General features: G+C 46.8%; 1 protein-coding gene across 1 annotated transcript in view; it reads left to right on the forward strand.

The window, feature by feature from the left end:
* The window catches only part of LOC119443719 (DIS3-like exonuclease 2), a 114,537-nt gene that overhangs the window by 71,076 nt on the left and 24,910 nt on the right, over positions 1-18,551 (forward strand). Inside the window, exons 14-17 of the mRNA XM_037708429.2 lie at positions 719-972; positions 9,912-10,059; positions 14,267-14,354; positions 15,677-15,821. Of these exons, the coding sequence (XP_037564357.1) occupies positions 719-972; positions 9,912-10,059; positions 14,267-14,354; positions 15,677-15,821 (635 nt within the window). The remainder of the gene's footprint in view (positions 1-718; positions 973-9,911; positions 10,060-14,266; positions 14,355-15,676; positions 15,822-18,551) is intronic.

Here is an 18,551-nt window from a genome sequence, read left to right on the forward strand (position 1 = left end):
CATGCTTCCGTCACATAGCGGAGGAGCTGTTCTTCTAGTTCAGCAAACTTGCATGGCTTGCCTCAGAAAGTGCGCTTTTTTGCAGCTTGAGTTCCTCAATGCATCCTTTTGATTGTACCATCGTCAAACACACTTCTTGGTTACATTGAATTTTCTGCCTGCTGCACACTTGCCATGTTTGAGAGCAAACTCTACAACTTTCAGTTTAAAACCAGCCATCTAACTATTAAGGTGCTTGTCCATCGTGCTAAACTTATAATGCTCGGTGGGATTTCGTGAAAAAAAAGAAAAGCAAACTGCACACAGCAAAGCTAAACAATGCATGTATCAATGCAGGCAAACGAAATGCAATTGACAGCCACAAAAGCTGGAGATGGTAAAACTGACGCCGATATCCAATATAGATAGCGTGAGTTCGCGCAGAAGAGAAAGAAGCTGAATCCGCATTCTCGCGTGCCATCTGTGGGGGGCACATGGAAGCCTAACCACTATTTGCACATGGGTCATGGAAACAGTGTGTGTTCCACACATAAATTTTTCTTTCTTTCAAAATTTTGAGGGGAAACAGGGTGAGGCCCTTGCACTAGTGCAGTCCTTACATGCATTTTTACTGCATTCCCTTCGCCCGCTACATTTGCACTTCCAACAATAAGCTGTTGATGTCGTACTGTGAAATGTTGATTGAGTGTTTAATTTAAATTCAAATTTATCATTGCAGAAGTGCCTGTGCAGACGGCACCTGCAGTGGAGGAATGTTGTCTCGTCAGCAGTCGCAAGGGCGAACGTGGGACTGGAAACAGCAAACACCGAAGAAGGCGTTCGTTGAAGAAGGGCAAGAAGAAGCAGGAGCCAGGCGCCACGCACAGTGGGCAGAGTTCGACACGTGCAGCCAAGGGCCAGTACGAGGGCCTCACGGTGTCCGACATTCTGCGGCATCCACTCTCCAAGCGCTTCGTACAGCGCACTGGAGAGGTAGGTGCTGCCACCTGGCCTGTTCGGAGGCATTCTGTCGCAGCACTCTAGGGGTCAACACCAGTGCAAGGCAATGTGAAGAACTACTGAAAGCTGGGCAAGTTGGTGCCTATTCGTGCTCGTACTTTGGGTTGTGCTGGAAGCATACTGACGAAGGAAAGGACTAGACGACACGAGCGCGTAAACTCTCAACTTGTAATTTTATTGAAGGAACATTATTGAAAGATCCTTACAAGCGTCACCTGGTGGTGAAACTAACACCGGGACAAACAAGGAATAATATAAACATTGAAAACAATTGGATTGACTGATAGTAAAGGCATCTGGTGTTTGTATTCATGTGTTTGTTTTCAATGCCAAGATATTGATCCAGCGAGACCCTTAGGGAGAGCCCACCTTCCAGAAGCATTGGAATTCAAAGAATATGGAAAGATTAACTCGTCAGCAGTGGAGAAAAGTTTGAGACGATTGGAGTATTGCTGGAAGAAAAACAGGGAAAAGATTGATAGAACCGGAGTCATTGCAAGTTTAGGTAATGGTACAGTGTGGCGATAGAAGCTTTAAATACAAAATTTAAGATTGAGATCAGTTAGGCAAAAGGCTAGATAGCGATAGATGTAGTACACTTAAACCTGCTTATAGCGAACCTCCATATAATGAATTCCTGGATATAACGAAGTTTTTCTATTCCTCGCCGTTACTCCATAGAAGCACATGTATTTGAGACCTCTACGTAACAAAGGGGCAGCGGGAGACCCCCTCGACATAAAAAATTTTCCCCGCCGACAACCGAGAGATTTCGCCCCAATTTTGTCATTTTTGCGCCAGCAGCAACCGGAAGCACCTTCTCCGCTGCGACGGAATGCGAAGTGGCGGCGGCGCGCTTGGCACGCTTGAATTCACGACGACTGCGAGGCGAGTGCACATGTGCGTGCATGCGAGTGTGCGTGAGGCAGGCCTGCATCCCTCGACTCTGCGATCTTGCTGCTGCAGGCGTGACCTTTCCCCCTCCCTTCATTCAAACCTGATCCCGCCGCTTGCTGCAGCTGGCCTAGCCCGCCAAGCCGGCACTCTCCTTTTCCAGTTGATGTTGCCGAAGGAAAAAAAAAAAAAGTTTTTTTTTTTTTTTTTCAACGCGCTGGCAGCGCCACTCTTTGGTTACTGTGCAAGTCTCTGCGCTTCACTTCACTAACCTGACACTATATGACGCCATCGTGGCACTTGCTATTCATTTCCGACACCTCACGCTTGTGCGAAACGACACGCGTCCACGCACATTTTTTCCCCCTCTCTTTTGGTTACAAAAAACGGGTGCGCATTACAATCGAGGGTGTGTTAGAATCGAGTAAATAGGGTAAGCGTTTCTTTTTCGAATTTTCGTGCCGTACCTGCATATAACGGAATCCTTTTTATAACGAAGTTTTTCGGGAATTTGTCAATTTCGTTATATCCAGGTTAAACTGTAAAACCTGATTAAATCAAGCAGGCTAGGAAACTATTTGTCCCCGCCCCATTTCTAAGGGGATGTCAAGAAACATCATTATCATCAAATAATGTTCCTTCAATAAAACTACCAGTTGAGAGTTTGCGCTCGCGTCATCTAGTCCTTTTCTTCGTCCGTTTGTTTCGTTCACAACCAAAGTATAAGTATTCAAAGTTAAAAATTGGGTGCACATGGCAAGATCCCTCCCTGGTTGTCAAAGTTAACACTTTAACTCCCAATTTCTATTATAAAAAAAATAAAGTGCACAGAATTTAATGTACACTTTTACTATACACGTTTTGTGTGTTTTTTATTCCATCAAGTTCTTGCGCTTGTATCCTAATTCAAAAGGTATACTGCATGTGCAGCTTACCTCGTATACTTATCCAAACTATTGATGAAAGACTTAACGAAGAATTAAAGAGGGAAGAATGAAATTAAAAGGAGAGGCTTTCCTTCAGCACATGTGTACAGTATAATCTTAATCTGACCAAATGATAGTGAAAGGAATTGAAAGCGTCGAATATGTTCAAGCACTGATTCCGGCAAGGAAAGCAGAAGCAGCCTGGATGAGTCTTTGGTAACGTAGTCGAACCTTGTTATAATGAAGTTGCATCAGCCACGAAAATATCTTCATTATATCTAATATTTATTATAAGCATACACACAGATACAGTGTAGACCGCTTATAACATAAGTCGCCGGAGTTGCGAATATCTGCACTATAACCAAAACAACGATTTTCAAGCCCTGCATGTATGCAAAACATGTAGATCAAGCATGTAGACACGCTTTGTACTTTCGCACGCACATTGCGATTACGTTTTCTCTAGTGAGCTGGCGAAAACATAATCGCGATGTAGCCGGTGCTCTTCAAGCTCGACAGCTTTGCACCGAGTCAAAACGAAACTGCTGTTTGCCGCAACCGGGACCGCTATCGATGTGATTATGAACGGCGACTTTGCGGTGCTGAAGGCACGCGCCCTACGCACGCACGTAGCCTGGGCGAATAAACTACCATTTGCTGCAACAACTGGCAGTCGAAACCGCGGTCACTATCTAAGTGATCATCCATGGCGACTACGCAGTTCTTTAGGCATGCGGCCTACGCACATACCGAGTAAAAACGAAACTACTGTTCGCCGTAACCGCTGCGGAGAAAACCGCGGCCACTATCAACGCGATCGGGGATGATGACTACACAGTTACGAAAGCCCGCGGCCAACGCGGATTTATGCGCAGCGGTAAATGCAAGAATACAGGCGTTAAAGACACAAATAGGCTCAAAGCGTTCCGGCGTTGCTGTCATTCACAGTATGATTTCAACTGATGGCTGTGGCGATGCAGACTCCGCCGCTACAGTGTACTAGAATTGGGCAGTGGAACGACCGCGCTCCTTGGGCGACTATTGCGGCGGCGCTGTGATCGGCGACTACGGGGAGGCGCGCATCGAAGCCTGCATGGCATGTGCACTCTAAAGGCTACTTCCGCAACTTCTTTCATTCAGTCGCACCCAGGACGCCCCCGTTAAGTGAAATGAAATTTTCTAGTGTTTGAAATTTACTCTTTCTCTATTTTAGCCAAAACCGCGATGCAAAGATGCTTTCTTGCACCGATTGGAAATGACAGTGCATGCCATGCGCAGTGTCTACTGGTATCAATAGATGAGACGAAAGAAGTAAAAAAACTGCAACAGATAATGATTACCTTCAAAGTTTTATTGCCCACTGCCGTGGTGTGAGGATGCCAAGAATTCACATACTATTAGAATGCACAACACAAATATACAAGATGTTCCAGGTCAAAATGCAGAAGGTATTAACATACATATATGTACAATGATTTAGAAACGCATTAAAATGTTTTCCATGGTATGACAAAATTGAGAACCTAATGCAGAGAAATGCACAATATAAATGTGTTTAGCAATGCCATGGTTAAATAACGCAAAAATGTCTTCACACGAAAAGCACCAGAGCTATCCTTTCGACTCTCACTTCACCTGTGACGGCGTCAAAGGTTCACGAAGTGAAACAAATTCCTTCTGTCTTGCGTTTCATGCAGAACCCAGCGCTTATTAGGCGGGGTTACATTCTTTAGCGCAGCGACAATCACGACAGAATTTACATCACCACTTTGGGCTGGTACACACAAACTGTCTCACAAACATCAGTAGGCTCATCTGCAGTCTGATGCTCTTCAGCACTCGAGAATAGTACCTTTTTAGCTGGTCTGTTGGTCTCTTCAGCCTTGCATTTTCTCGCGTTCCTTCTCAGCACCACGCACTTGAATAAGTACGCCGGGGCGTTCGGTAAGATTTGGCACGGCGTCTGACGAAAGCGTAGGCTTTCGTCGCGGTAGACGAACTTCTTCGCCGTTGATTACGTGCACATAATCCCTCACAACAAAATGCGGCTCAAAGTGTAGTTCGCAAACTGCACAATCCTCCGTAAGTGGTTTATCCGCTCTGTGCAAGTTCCGCTGCCATAGGCTCCGTCGTTCAGGGTCCTGCGTGCCTTGAAAAGTGAGGGCTTCTTTGTAGCATCCGCTCGAGTGTATCCAGTGCTACATCCAGGGGCGTAGCAATGGTTCAAGTGTTGCTTACCCATTGCTGAAGCAAGGAGTCACCATTCTACACGAACTGTGTTGAAAAACACGCACTAAATAAAGGAGCACGTAGCCGAAACAGAGTGCCTACGCCAAATATCGCACACGCGTTGTCAACGGGAACAGCGTAGTCGGCAACTGCAGCGCCGCCGCTACATTCGCTACCTACCGTGACAGCTCTGTCAAGGCGCAGCCCCCGACAGTCGCTTCACTGCCCTATTCTAGTACGCTGTACCGCTGCTTTGTTTCGGTTGGACGCTAGCGCCGTTCTTGCTCTTTTGTGTCGCACATTTGTGGTGCTCCTCGCTCACCGAGCTCCGAAAGTAGTCTGAATTAACCGATGTGCGGCCAAATAAGTCCGAATTAATGAGAGTGTGATTGCATAGAATAATGCATACGCCGACCGGCAGCACGCATCTTGTTGAGAAGCGGGCTCGCTGCTGCCCTTGTCGGCGAGATTTTCCCGCGGAAGCCGCATTATAACCAGTATTTCGTCTCACGCGGCTGCAATGTAAGCGGTATGCGTGTATATGGAGTCCTATGGGAGGGTAAACGGGAGTCGCGAAAGGCCGCGTTGTAGCCAGTTCTGCACTATAAACAGTTACGTTATAAGTGGTCTATACTGTCTCACCAAAAAAGAATTGCGATGGGTCTCTGCCTAATAAATGCAAGCAGGGTGCTTCCAACAGGGCTGCAGTGGTCCCCTACATATTTCGAAGGCCTGTCGGCACCTTGCCATACCAATACGAGGCACTGGAACAATAAATTACATAAAAGCACTCTGCACCGCCAAAAGACACAACCGTGCAATCGGAGTTATCACGTGGGATCGGTACGTTGGTTTGCCAACTGCGGTTCTACCAAGCCAAGCTGCTGCCGCTGCCGTGTTTCGGACACGGGGGGGGGTCGATCTGTACTCTGCTAGTACGGCCGTCAGTCGAGCCCATGAGTCTGATCTCGCACTCAATGGCTACTAGGTTCTATGAGTCTGAGTGCAAACATACTGACAGTGAGCTTCCCGCAATGCCTTGTCACCAGCCACTCTGCCAGCTGCAGTGCTTAGGCTGCTAGGCCTAACCTGCGCCGCTTTCTCTGGCATTGGCAACTTAAGTTGCAGTTTCGTGCCTAGTTTACAGGGTGCAAACTTTGTTTATAGCCACCATGTGGTTATAGCGCCATGTTTGCAGCATAGCGTGCATAGTTCATGCCCAAAACACTGTGCAATGTCTGAAGTTTATGTTTTTGTTGTTCTACATTTGTGCTAGGGGTAGGTAGCAATGTCGCAGGGAAGTGCGAATAATCACGCAGGTCTGACAAATCAGGCATCTTGAAATTCAGCAGGTGACTATATTTGACACCTTTGCTGCCAGAATATGTATTACAGTAGAACACCGCTGATACGTTTTTCACGGGACCATTAAAAAAAATGTAAGGTTCGGGAAACGCAAGAGCCGAGAAATCAGAAAAATTGAGAAATGAGAGTAGTGGTGAACAGCACAAAATTTTATTTTAATTTATACGTTTTAAAAAAAACTCGCAGTTTCAACCGAAAGCCGAAGCATTGCTTGCGATAGCAAATTCGTAGACAGCTGTGCAAAGTAAGGATAGTAGTTGTGTTGTCCGTATAAACTAGTTATATTAACTATATTAACAAGGATGGTGTCGCGCGCCCGGACAAACATGAACACATCACACTCTGTGAGCGCAGACACTCGCTGTCAAAACGCTGGCGTGAGGAAGCGCGGCAGCAGCAGTGAGCTATGTGGCCTGCGCACTGTCTATCGCTTCAACGTAAACTGAGCGCCGAGTACACAAAGCATTCACAAAGCTACAAGCCGCCGACGCACTTACACTGCCTAGACTCTGCCCCCAACGCAGATCGCTTTCAAGATGCGGCCCGGGCGACCGCGCAGTACGCAGTTGCTGCTAGAGTATAATGACGCCCCTTAACCCTCCCATCCCCCCAGTGCCTCGAGCGCGACGGAAAAAAGCACGCTTCCTGCCCGCTTTTCTTTCTTGTGTGCGCAACATTTAACCAAGGTCGTTGGCTCTCTTTATCGCCCTTGGACTTCATACAGAACGTCTATGTGCCAAAACCAATTTTAAGGCCCCAACACACGTCATAGACACTATCTTTAGATAGCAAATATGAATCTCAAAGGCCATGCTTTTGCTGCCGGAAACCGAAAATACGTCATAGGGGGGGGGGGGGGGTGTCGCCCCCGGCCCTTTGGGCGAATCCCATTGTCAAACCACCAAGCCAAGCGACATGAAAAGTCAACATAACCACTCGGGCTGGCGCGGGGTGGCAGTTTGCAACGCATGATGCGGGGGCAGTCCCCCAGTCGCAACACAGCAGGGTTACGATGCATTGGGTCCTATGAGAGGTATGCCGGGACCGGCCGAAAACAATATTGTCACGTACTAGTGACGGTGAAGAAAACATTCGCAAAACTGTTAATAACGAAACGGACTTTATTGGCCGAACCTGTGCCCACAAAAGCAAGTTGCACTTGAAGCACAACGATAGCGGCGAACGCAGTCGGCGATCATCGAAATCTGATCAGCGGGGAAATGCGTCGGCTTTTATACATGAGTCATCGAAGGTTCCAGAGTAATCCCACGTGCCCGCATGTCTTCCAGAAAGTACTAGACAATTTGCGTCGCTCATAAAATCAAAATACATAAGCGTCGGTGACAACAGGCAACTGATAGAAGCATCGATAAGGTTGAGAAACTTCCGACACATGCAGGCGCATCCTGCGCCTAGCAATAACGTTTAACATTTGTTAGCCGGGGAAAAGCGGCCACCGGTGAAAGATAAAGAAGTTCACATGTCAATACCCTCCCCTTAAAAAAACATTGTCCCGATGCTACAAACACGAAAGCGAAAACAACAAAGAAAAAACAAGAACAAAGCAAGAAAGTCCCTAAGTTCGTCAGCGGCCGTAAAAACGCTTAAGATGCACCACATGAATGACTTCAGGTCGTGCACGGCGCCGCTTTGGTTGCGAAATGCCGTCTGGCACGACCTCATAGTCCAGTGCGCCAATACGTCGGATGATCTTATAGGGTCTGAAATAGCGTCGTAACAGTTTGTCGCTAAGTCTTCGTCGGCATATTGGAGACCAGACCCAAATACGGTAGCTGGGCTGGTACTCGACGTAGCGTCGTCGAAGCCCGTGCAGCCCGTGCACGTGATTGCATGCGTAGTCTCTATGTAATCGTCTACAAGTACAAATATATCAAGGGCAAGCTTATCGCGACGGCATGCCGCCCAACACCCCCGCCGGCTAGGCCTAACCAGCGCGCCTCATTGGCGACCAAAGTTGTCATGTCATGCTGAGTCAATGAAATGCATTACAGTGGCTATATGGCTCATGGAAAGCGTAGAAACCACCTTGATAACGAAAATCAGGGCACAGGTAACGCTCGAATGGCGGCAACTTGTTCCGCAGTCGCCATGTTTTCGACATCGTGTATACGTCGATCAGGGGCCGTATTCTGAAACGTTCGCCTAGGCGAAATTTCTTTTTTCGCTTTCAGGCGTGCGCCGATTGGCTGTTTTAGCAAAATTGGATGAGCTGATTGGGTGGTTGAGCCCGACGTCATTCAATTTTGCTCAACTAGCCAATCAGCGCGCACGGTGATTTCGCCTAGGCGAAATTTCGCCTAGGCGAACGTTTCAGAATACGGCCCCAGTCCGAGAAATCGAATGTGGCACAATACTGCGCCTGAAATTTCAGTTGCCATTTTTTTTTAAATTATTATTATTTTGTCTGTTTCATGCAAAGACCACGGGTACTTGGACATTAACCTTTCAACATTCGTAAATTTAAACAGATGCAAAACTCCCGGTCGGACGCTTCAATTCTCGGATACACGCGGCTGCTTGGTCTACATGTTTTGCATATGTGCAGGCCTTGAAAATCGTTGTTTTGGTTATAGTGCGGTACCGATTTTACTGCAGATGTCGCAACTCCGGCGACTTACGTTATAAGCGGTCTACACTGTATTAAGCCGGGTTTCGATGCAACACACATTTAAAATACAACCAAATAGGAATGTAATTGCTAAACAAAAGTATGGGCAAATGATTGCCTGTGGCTGCTATCAGCGCACCGCGGCAGAGAAAACAAAGAACCCAGTCTATAGAGCGGTCGCCTATCCTTAGGTCAGTGCCTGGCGTTGCACACCCCAACAGCAGGAAATAGAAACAAAGGGACACAATCGGAAGGCGCTGCCTCAGGACATTGAGATGACTGAAGAGTGGGCATGCTCACCGTCGGCCAGCGGCGGACAAAGGGACCGCTGCCAGCCGAGAGGAGCACATATGCACCCTCTGATGCCTGTATGTGGTCTCCCCAGGCCGCGTCTTGTGCATGCACACCCAGATAGCATGTAAGTAAGGGGCCGAATTCCGTCAAAACTTCGCCAATGGGCCCCTGCCATCCCGTCCAGGCGGGGAGGCAAGGCGCATGGAGTTCTGGGAAATGCAACGGCGTCGGACAATTATTGCGAGCGCTCGAAACCCCATGATCTCCAGCATGAAATTTTTTTTCTTTTTTTTTTCTCCAGCTTGCACTGCCATCACCGCGTAAAATAGTCATCAGCTCATTGCAATGTCCTGCTCCTGCGCCGCCAATTACTTCAGCAGCTGTGCAACTCCAGTAGGGGAGTGACTGACCTGTGAAACTGTCACTTTTCGACCAGGGACCATTTGCAACGTACTGGTTGTGCGTTCTCTGCAGTTCACCAGTGTTGGATGCGCCCTCGGTCCCTGCATTGCTCTGGTACATTACCTTCAACCCGACCGACCAATCATTTGCATCACTGTCACCCTGTGCAGGTGGTGCACATCCTGGAGGCCAAGAACTCTAGAGTGACGGCTGGCCTCTTGCGACAGCTGCAGGACAACAACCCAATGTGGGTGCTGTTCTCTCCGAGGGACGCCCGCTTTCCTCGCCTCATGGTGCCCGCCCAGGAGTGCCCACCGGGTGAGTGACTGTTGGATTGTGGAGGCTGAAAAACTACCAGAGTGAACTCTCGGGCTGCCGTCATATATGGGCAGGCTATATTCAGACACATTTTCTTGGTAAAAGGTTGTGGAGGTATGCTCTGCATGAGACTAGGACTGAAGGCAAGCTCCGGATCTAGCCGCACACAGTCGTTCCGTAGTACTCCCCAAATCATAGCACGTGTAATCGCAGCTACGCTGGGTTCGGTTGAATAAGGCAACCCAGCAGCATCGGCTTTAACCGTGTTTATTTCTGCAAGCAATAAGTAACACTTGCAGAGGGAAAATCCACTCTGTAAATAGGTCATAAATAGGCTTGTCTCATTGTGCTTGACATTTGGGCAACGAGGTCACTCGTGGGTAGCAGGCATCCGCGAGGTCGTTGGTCCAGTTTAGGGTCGGGGCGCCAGAGAAAGAGGGCGTCTCGTCTGGTGCATAGGCGCCGGCTACGGGGGGCTCCGGGGCCTAAGCCCCCCCCCCCTCCTAAAGTGTCATCACCTGAGTTCTGTTACCTACATCATTTGAGGTTTCTTTTGCCACTTTCATTATCACTTAAATATTTATTCTGGCTAAAAGCTTTCTGCATCATTGTTAGCGCAGACGTGCATGGCTTTTATTCATACTTCCGCTTTATTTCTGCAAATCCTGATAATAGGAGGATAAGCGCATTAGAAGCACCTGTGGCAGCCGGGCTACCTCATCCGTATTTCTTCACTTCAACATTTTTTAAAAATTTCCACTGCGCACACCATGCACAGACGCAGTATATTTAAATGTGTGTACAGGGCAAAGTTTATTATATTTTTTAAGGAGAAGGAGGTAGCCAACTAACAATTATTTATAAGGTACGGATAGCCTATGCTTAGAGAATGAATATTGTCACGAGTCAACGCGAACAAGAGGCAACACGTTGAGCAAGACGGCGGAACAGCTTAAGAATCACCAGCACAAAGACATCTTCTTCGTTTTCGAATTAGCCTGTCCTACTACTCAGAGTCAGTTAAAGCACATACTGTCATCGTCGTTTAAACGTCTAGATAGAGTACGCGTCAATATGGTGCTGTATTTTCACCTCGTTTCAAATTGCTTTGCCTGCTTTTTTTACTTTGAAAAAAAAACCTCCAGACTTCAGTGACCCCTGAGGCAGCGTCTTTTATCAACGGCGCGTGAAAAGCACGTAAATGATGTGTCTCAGTATTGCTTCTATTTCCAATAGGCAATGCTAATGACTCATGAAAAAAATAATAATAATAAATAAACTCTTCTAATAATTTACATTTACGTATTAGGGATGGAAACATCGCTTCTTGCAGGCAGAGGTCATAAGTACAGTAAAATCCCGGTGATACGATCCCAGCTGGTACGAATTTCGGTGTGATAGAAATTCGTAACATTCCCCGACCGAAATACATTGCTCACAAAACGAAAAAAATCTGCCATTCCGAACGCATTGCCACGCCGTTGCGGATCATACGAACGCGTGAGCAACAGCGGTGACGGCCGAGCCAGCGGAGTGACTGGCACAGACAAGCTGGCATCGCGAGATCTGGGAGGAATCCATTATCGCCAAGCAACCGGCTACATCATGCGGCTGTGCAGTCTCTGATTGGTCCCCACGTCGAGCGGACCAGACCACGTCACAGCCTAGCCGATGCTTAGCAAGAAAGTAGCCAAAAACCGCTGGTGTAATGACGACCGCGGCGCAGCCCTGACGGCCAAAACACTCCATGCACTCAACGTGCTCAGGCGTTCAGTGGCGTGCGAAAAGCATTCCTGAGATCAGGTACGCACACTTATACGTCTTTCAGAAGGCGATCGTTGACGATTTGGGCAAGAAGAAAACGTACACTGTTAGTAGAACCCAGTTGATACGTTTTTCAAGGGACCGCAAAAGAAAAAAGTCCCAGTTTCGCCCGAAAGGTGCAGCAACGATTGCGATAGTAAATTAGTAGAGAGCTGTACGAAGTAAGGATAGTAGTTGTACCGGCCGCATAAACTTGTACACATTCGCTTACTAACAAAATTAACAAGCACGATGTCACACGTGCACAGGTAAACATTAACACATCTCGCTCGATGACCGTGGACACTCGCAATCGAAACGCTGCCGTGAGGAAGCGCAGCAGCAGCAGCGAGCGAATTGACCTTTGCGCTGTCTCTCGCTTCAATGCGAACTAAACGTCGGAGGCACAGCGCATACGAAGCTACCGGCACTAGGCACACTTTGTCAACATCGCAGATCGTTTTGACAATGAAGTCTACGGAGGCGCGCATTTTGCGCACATCGTGGATCGCTTTCAAAATGCGGCACCCGCGCTGCTGCGTCGTATCTGCAATGTGCCAGTCACTTGTTGCAACGCATCGGTCGCTTGTTGCAACGTACGAGCTGGCTGCACCGCTAAATTTACGTGACCGCCACATTCAAACGCAACGTAAGATGCAGGAACATTACAGATTGGCGACGTATCATGGGAACTTAATACATGGAAGTCAATGAGATTTAGGTCGGGACCGCGAAAACGCTACGTAGCAGCTGGGAAAATGCAGCAGCGAGGAAGGTATCGATGGGGTTCCACTATTAGAAATCTTTCCTGGTAAAAATAAATTCATTTTTTCTTGATATTGTGTATGTTTTGATGATACGAATTTCGGGTGATACAAATATTTCACGCGACCATGTGAAATTTGTATCACCGAGATTTTACTGTATATAGAATTCACTCAGTAACCAAAATTAGGCCAAGCCAGATTCACTCAAAATCGGAATATATAGAAGACATGTGCAGCAACGCTTATACTCGGACTCACACTCCTAGTATTAAAAAAAGATAATAATAAAAAAGCTGCAGTTTTGCCGGGAAGGTGAAGCAGTATTAATGATAGCAAAGTGTAAGACAATTACACGAAGAAAGATTCTTGCTGAATAAATCTGGTGTAAGAGCCACACTTGTGTAAGGGCCACACCCCCAACTTGACAGCCAATATTAAAGAAACAAACAAAAAAACATCCAACCGAGAAGCAATCGTGTTCCGATCGCCAATTCTGATTAATGGAAGTAATGATAACTCCCAGGGTTAGTTCTAGTTGTAAAACATAAATACCCCAGAAAGTGGATGGGAAAATGGCTCTGCGGTAGCTCAATGATAAGAGCATCGCACGCGTAATGCGAAGACCTGGGATCGTCCCCCCCCCCCCCCCCCCCCCTGCGGACAATTGTTTGTTCATCCATTTTCATTTCCATTAATTTATCATTTCTTTCATTCGATTAGTAAGTACAAGTAATTTTCCCTATGTTGTCCTTGGTGTCATTGTTTGTTGGCTTCTTATGTTATGATTGTATATGTGGGGAAGGTTCGAAAAGCTGAACGGGCCCAGCCCCCCTCCCCTGACTCTCAAATTCAGCATAATGATATTTTCCTAATTCAAATTAGCTTTTTTTATTTTCAATTGCTGATTACGCAAAATTTCACGGCCCCTTCCGGGTAATAAAGATTAATTGGCGACTATACTTATTTGCATAAAAGATCAAATTTAATATAATGAAATTTCAATATAACGAAGCACATTGCTGATTTTACTGACTTCGTTATATCAAGTTTTAACTGTGTATAGTAGTAGTCTGGCACGTGGTAGAGGGATGTGTGTGTGTGTGTGTGTGCATGCGTGCACATGTGTATATATATATATGTATAGTATATACATGCACATGCACATCTATGTACCACACGACTTATCTCTATCGCATGACCGGCTTCCCTTACTTCACACACTTTTTTCCGATTTGGCACTGCTAATGCTAGCGTATTAAAAGGAAGCTGCAAGGCCTCATTTGTGTCTGCGTGCATGTGTGTGCTTGCATATGTGCATGATGATTTTGTGGTAAGAGTTCCTGCTTTACGATGTGAAACTCCCCTATCCAGTAATCATTTTTGCCATAGTGGTTTCGTTAGAACTTTTTCTATCTTTGTGACGCCCCTACGAGCTGTTCAAACTCTTGTATCTAATGCGCACCGTGTCTGCTTAGGTAATCAAGTTCGTTAGTACCTCGAGAGCAAGTGGCCTCACATGCCTGACACGCTTTTTTTTTTTTTTTTTCGAAGAGCTCGGGTGCTTTTGCACAACTCCATTGACATAAGAAGTTTGTGCATGTGCACACCTGATTTGTTGAATGCTGTCCCCCTCGCAGGCTTCTTTCAGCGTCCGGCAGACTTCTCCCACACCTTGTTCCTAGCCGAGTTGGTCAAGTGGTTGCCAGACGCCACCTTTCCTATGGGGTGAGTGTTCTCGCCATGCCAAACATGAGAGTTACCTAGGGGCACTGCGGTGCTGTTGCATGTGTGGTAATGGCATTTTTCTCGGAAAGCTGGGACACCTTGAAGACAAGTCGAGTGACTGATGTCTTGTTTGCCATGTAGTCTGTACAGTCAAAACCGCATCAAAGTTGCAGCCAACGTAAAAATGCCTTCAATATTTGTTCAAAGCATATGCACTGATATTGGCTAAAAAAAAAATCGCAATCATGTCTGTGATAAAAAGTTGCAAGTGTGATGCCTCTGACAGGCCAGCAAAGCATCTCCTGTCAATCTTGATGGCCTGTCAATGGCTTGCCGTATGGTCGGGGATGATAGCTGTGAAGGCAGTGTGCAATGAATCGGAAGGCGATTCGCTCCTACCTCAATAGGAAACTGAGTTTGTGCCGGTTTTGAATTAAACTTTATTCATTCCTTACTTCAAAAGGAGGGAAGCAGATGGCAGTCGTAAAGCCACGGTGTTGTCGCCTGTGTGTGTGCACGTGTGGCCCCATACATTTTTCCTAAAGGTCCTTATTTGCACAGCCACGACTGTGTTTTACATACCAACCAACATTCGGGGCAAGCTGATGCAGTCGACTGTTTTCGCGCATCACACTTCACACGCACCACCACTTTAGAATGTAATTTGCATCCTGAACAGTTTACGGGGCCTCGATTGGTCGTGAAGCAACATGATTTATGCACCTATGGCTGCCAATTTAATTTGATGATATCGTGACAGGTCTAATTTATTTGATCCTTGCTCATTGAAAAACTTGGGACTTGCCATCCACTTCTGGGAAGTGTAGATACTTGTTACTTCGAAAGCAGTCATCAGTGTTTGTGGAGAAAAGGGGGAGTGGAAGAAAGAAAAGACAGAAGACAAAAGGGACTCTCTTTCTCTGCATTTCTTCACACTTGCATCAAAAAACAAGTATAACAGTGCAAGAAGACACAGGACATACAGACTGGAACTAACAAAGTGCTCATTATCAACCAACCAGCGCTTCATCCATTTCCTTTTATATGTCCGGTGTTTTGCGCCGTTACTCCTTTTTTGATGCAACATGTACCAACAGGCCTAAGTTAGCACTCTACTGCAGTCCACACTTAAGTTTTTTGCCACAGACCTTGGCAGCTTTGCACCAGATAGGCCAACATCGTGCTTTGCTCAACTCTGCAAACAAATTGCCATGTACCTGTTTGTTCAGATAAACGAGAGCAGCATGGCCCACAAGGCTGTTAGACATGCAAGTGAGAGAGAGCCTGTTCTGTATACATGGCCCCATGTTTCCCTTGTGCAGGAAGATTCGTCGTCTGCTCGGCCCCGCAGGCAGCCTAGCAGTTGAAACAAATGCCATGCTCGAGTCGTATGATGTGGACCACCAAGATTTCCCACCAGACATCCTAGAAGACCTCGGGGTCAGCTCCGATTGGAAAGTGCCTGAGGTTAGTTCAATTTTACTGAAGTGTGTATCAGTGTCACATTGAAATGAGCATGTTAAGTTTGATAGCACTGTCTGCACTCATCGTGAAATGCATGGAAAGCTCCAAATTTTACATATGGAAGTAGCAGTCACATCAATCACAGCAACTTTTTTCAGAAGTTGCTGATCATCGCCATGTTATTGCTGTGTTTGAAGCTGAAACAGTGTCTGCAGCACTCTACTGTGATCTGTGTGAATTACAAGTAGCAGTCATTGGAGATTGGTTGATCAATCATAATGAAATTATTGGTTGGTTAGTTCACAACACTGTTCCCTGTAAAACCATAAGATCAAGAAATGCCATTTAAGGGGAGATGCACCTCAAGAATATATTTTCATTAATAATAAAGCAACACCTACTTTTAAGATCCCACACCACCTCACCGTGACGTCATGAATTTAGAAGGCCTCTGCTCCGGCCTTGTTAATTTTTTTCCAGTAAAGATTGACTGCCATTGTATTCAAAAATAGGCAAACATTGAACTAGTTTCAAGAACGTTTACTGGGCAGTAACAGCCCAAATACGAAAAAGTACCATAGTTACTTGAATGTTTACGTGACCGTGATTGTAATGCAAGGGTCGACTTTCCAGTCATGCAAAATAAAAAATAATACAAGATGAATGGAACAAAATATAGTACCGTTATTTCAGGAATCACAATCCGGAAGCGAATTCTCTTCACTCATCTGAGGAGGAGGTAGAGCTTTCCTTGGGCTGATTTCTTGGGCGATCACTTTCAGCGATAGCTTCACATTAGCGAAATTTTGTGTGACTTGGCATCGAATGCGTCTGCGACAAGTGTTTCTGGCGCTGTGCCAAACTTGGTCTTCGCACAGTGCCAAGAGTGCTGTCGGTCATGTACATTGAGGGGTTCGGTGCCAGGACGAGCAGAGTCTCACGAAAGCAAAACTATCTCTTTAAGTGATCGCCTGAGAATCGAGTCATCTTCCGTGCTGTCGAGCTTGTTCAAGATTAAACACTTCTTAAAGGCCAACTGCAACAGAATTTCACTTGGGCTCAATAGGCTATAAATGCATAGGATATACTACCAGTGTAATTTTGGAAAAGTCGCAGGGCTAGTAATTGTCTAATTTTCTTATTAGCAGCCTTTACATAGTGCCTAAGCAGACGACGCGTGCACCTGACGGTGAGCGGTAGTGATGCAGATATGGCAAAAGTCCTAGCACTGTGCACGACTGCTTATCTCTCAGTTGCACTTAGGCACCCAGGTGCATCGCTCGCTCAACATTCGCTAATCGATGGGTGTCTCTCTCGGCATGCTTTCTCGTTTCACACGTGACTTGAGCTGTTGCAAGAATGGTGACGCGTCGCGTTGCTGTCAGGTGCTCGAACACATGCTCAAACAAAAATGATGGCTGTGCAGTGCACAACACTGCGCAAAGAAAAGCAGAACACATCTTTCCTGTCCCAGCTTACAAGGCGGAGCACGCACTCCACTGCAGCCGGCAAGTGCGACGCAGACCAGCTAACGTGCACAAAGCATGTAAACTGCACTTGACAAAGCTGCACAGGCTACATTTCGCAAGCACAGTCACTTAAGCAAGCAAGGTCTGCTTGCCAGATGCTCTCTCAGGATGACTATAAGTACTACAAGCCACGATGGCGCATGAATAGCAGCTAAGTTGTATTCAGGGGTGATATTCTCGAGAGATCATTTTCGGTGGGGCATCATCCTCGAGACATCGAACGTGATGAAGCACACGAACGAAAGCCTTTCGATACAGCACCAGAAGTCGGCAGAAATAGGCACCATAAGTCAGCAGGAACCACGCAGAATCAAATGTGCGCCTGCTTTCTATGTGTCCAATGGGGTAAACTACCTTAAAAGTGACATTGAAATTGCTAAACAGAATATAAATATAACACCCATCTGATATTTAACAAAAAAATTTTTCCACACTGGCATTCTTTAATTAAGAATAGTGTTTGCCTGAGCTTGTTGGTTGCACATAGCACAAATGGTTTCGAGCAGAACGTATGGACACGGACAGAAAGGGACAATGACACACACTGAACTAGCAACTGAATGGTTTAACTTTAATCCGCCTTTTTCACGGCGCTACGGCGCATGCGACCTGCCCTGGCGGATTAGTCGCGAAACGTTTTGGAAGGGTCGCGCGCGCGGCCGTGCGGCCCCGTCTTGGGGAAACGTCCCCCCCCCCCCCCCCCCCCAAAAAAAAATGCGTTCGCACGTGCGCTACTGCAAGTGCAAACTCGTGCTGTGTACCTCGTTGAAACTTCACTGGTAGCTCGACGTCGGTGCGGTACCGAAAACGTGCATAGCGTAAGACTGCAACTCCACTTTTAACAGAAAGCGGTGAGGGCTTCGTCTAGACTGCACAGGGAACCACGTAGTTGCCGCCTTGCATTGATGGCTGTAATAGCAAATTTATCGATAAACCCCTGCGTTACACTTGGACGACACTTAAAAACACGTTGCTGACGAAGACTTCTTGCAGCGTCTGTCCTCGCTTGCTGGTAGTGGCAGCGTGTGTCCGACTTCACATACTCGTTCAAGGCGCGGTAACACTGGGTCGATACGAGACCGATAAGACGCGCACGCCTACGATTGGCCAACCATTCAGCACTGTGTCGCTCAGACAATTTTATCATACCAGGCCTACAAGACTTAACCGACGAGTGCGAGTTGTCGTACTGCGACGGGCTTTC

Source organism: Dermacentor silvarum, chromosome 3 (genome assembly GCF_013339745.2).
Source record: "Dermacentor silvarum isolate Dsil-2018 chromosome 3, BIME_Dsil_1.4, whole genome shotgun sequence".
NCBI lineage: Eukaryota > Metazoa > Arthropoda > Arachnida > Ixodida > Ixodidae > Dermacentor > Dermacentor silvarum.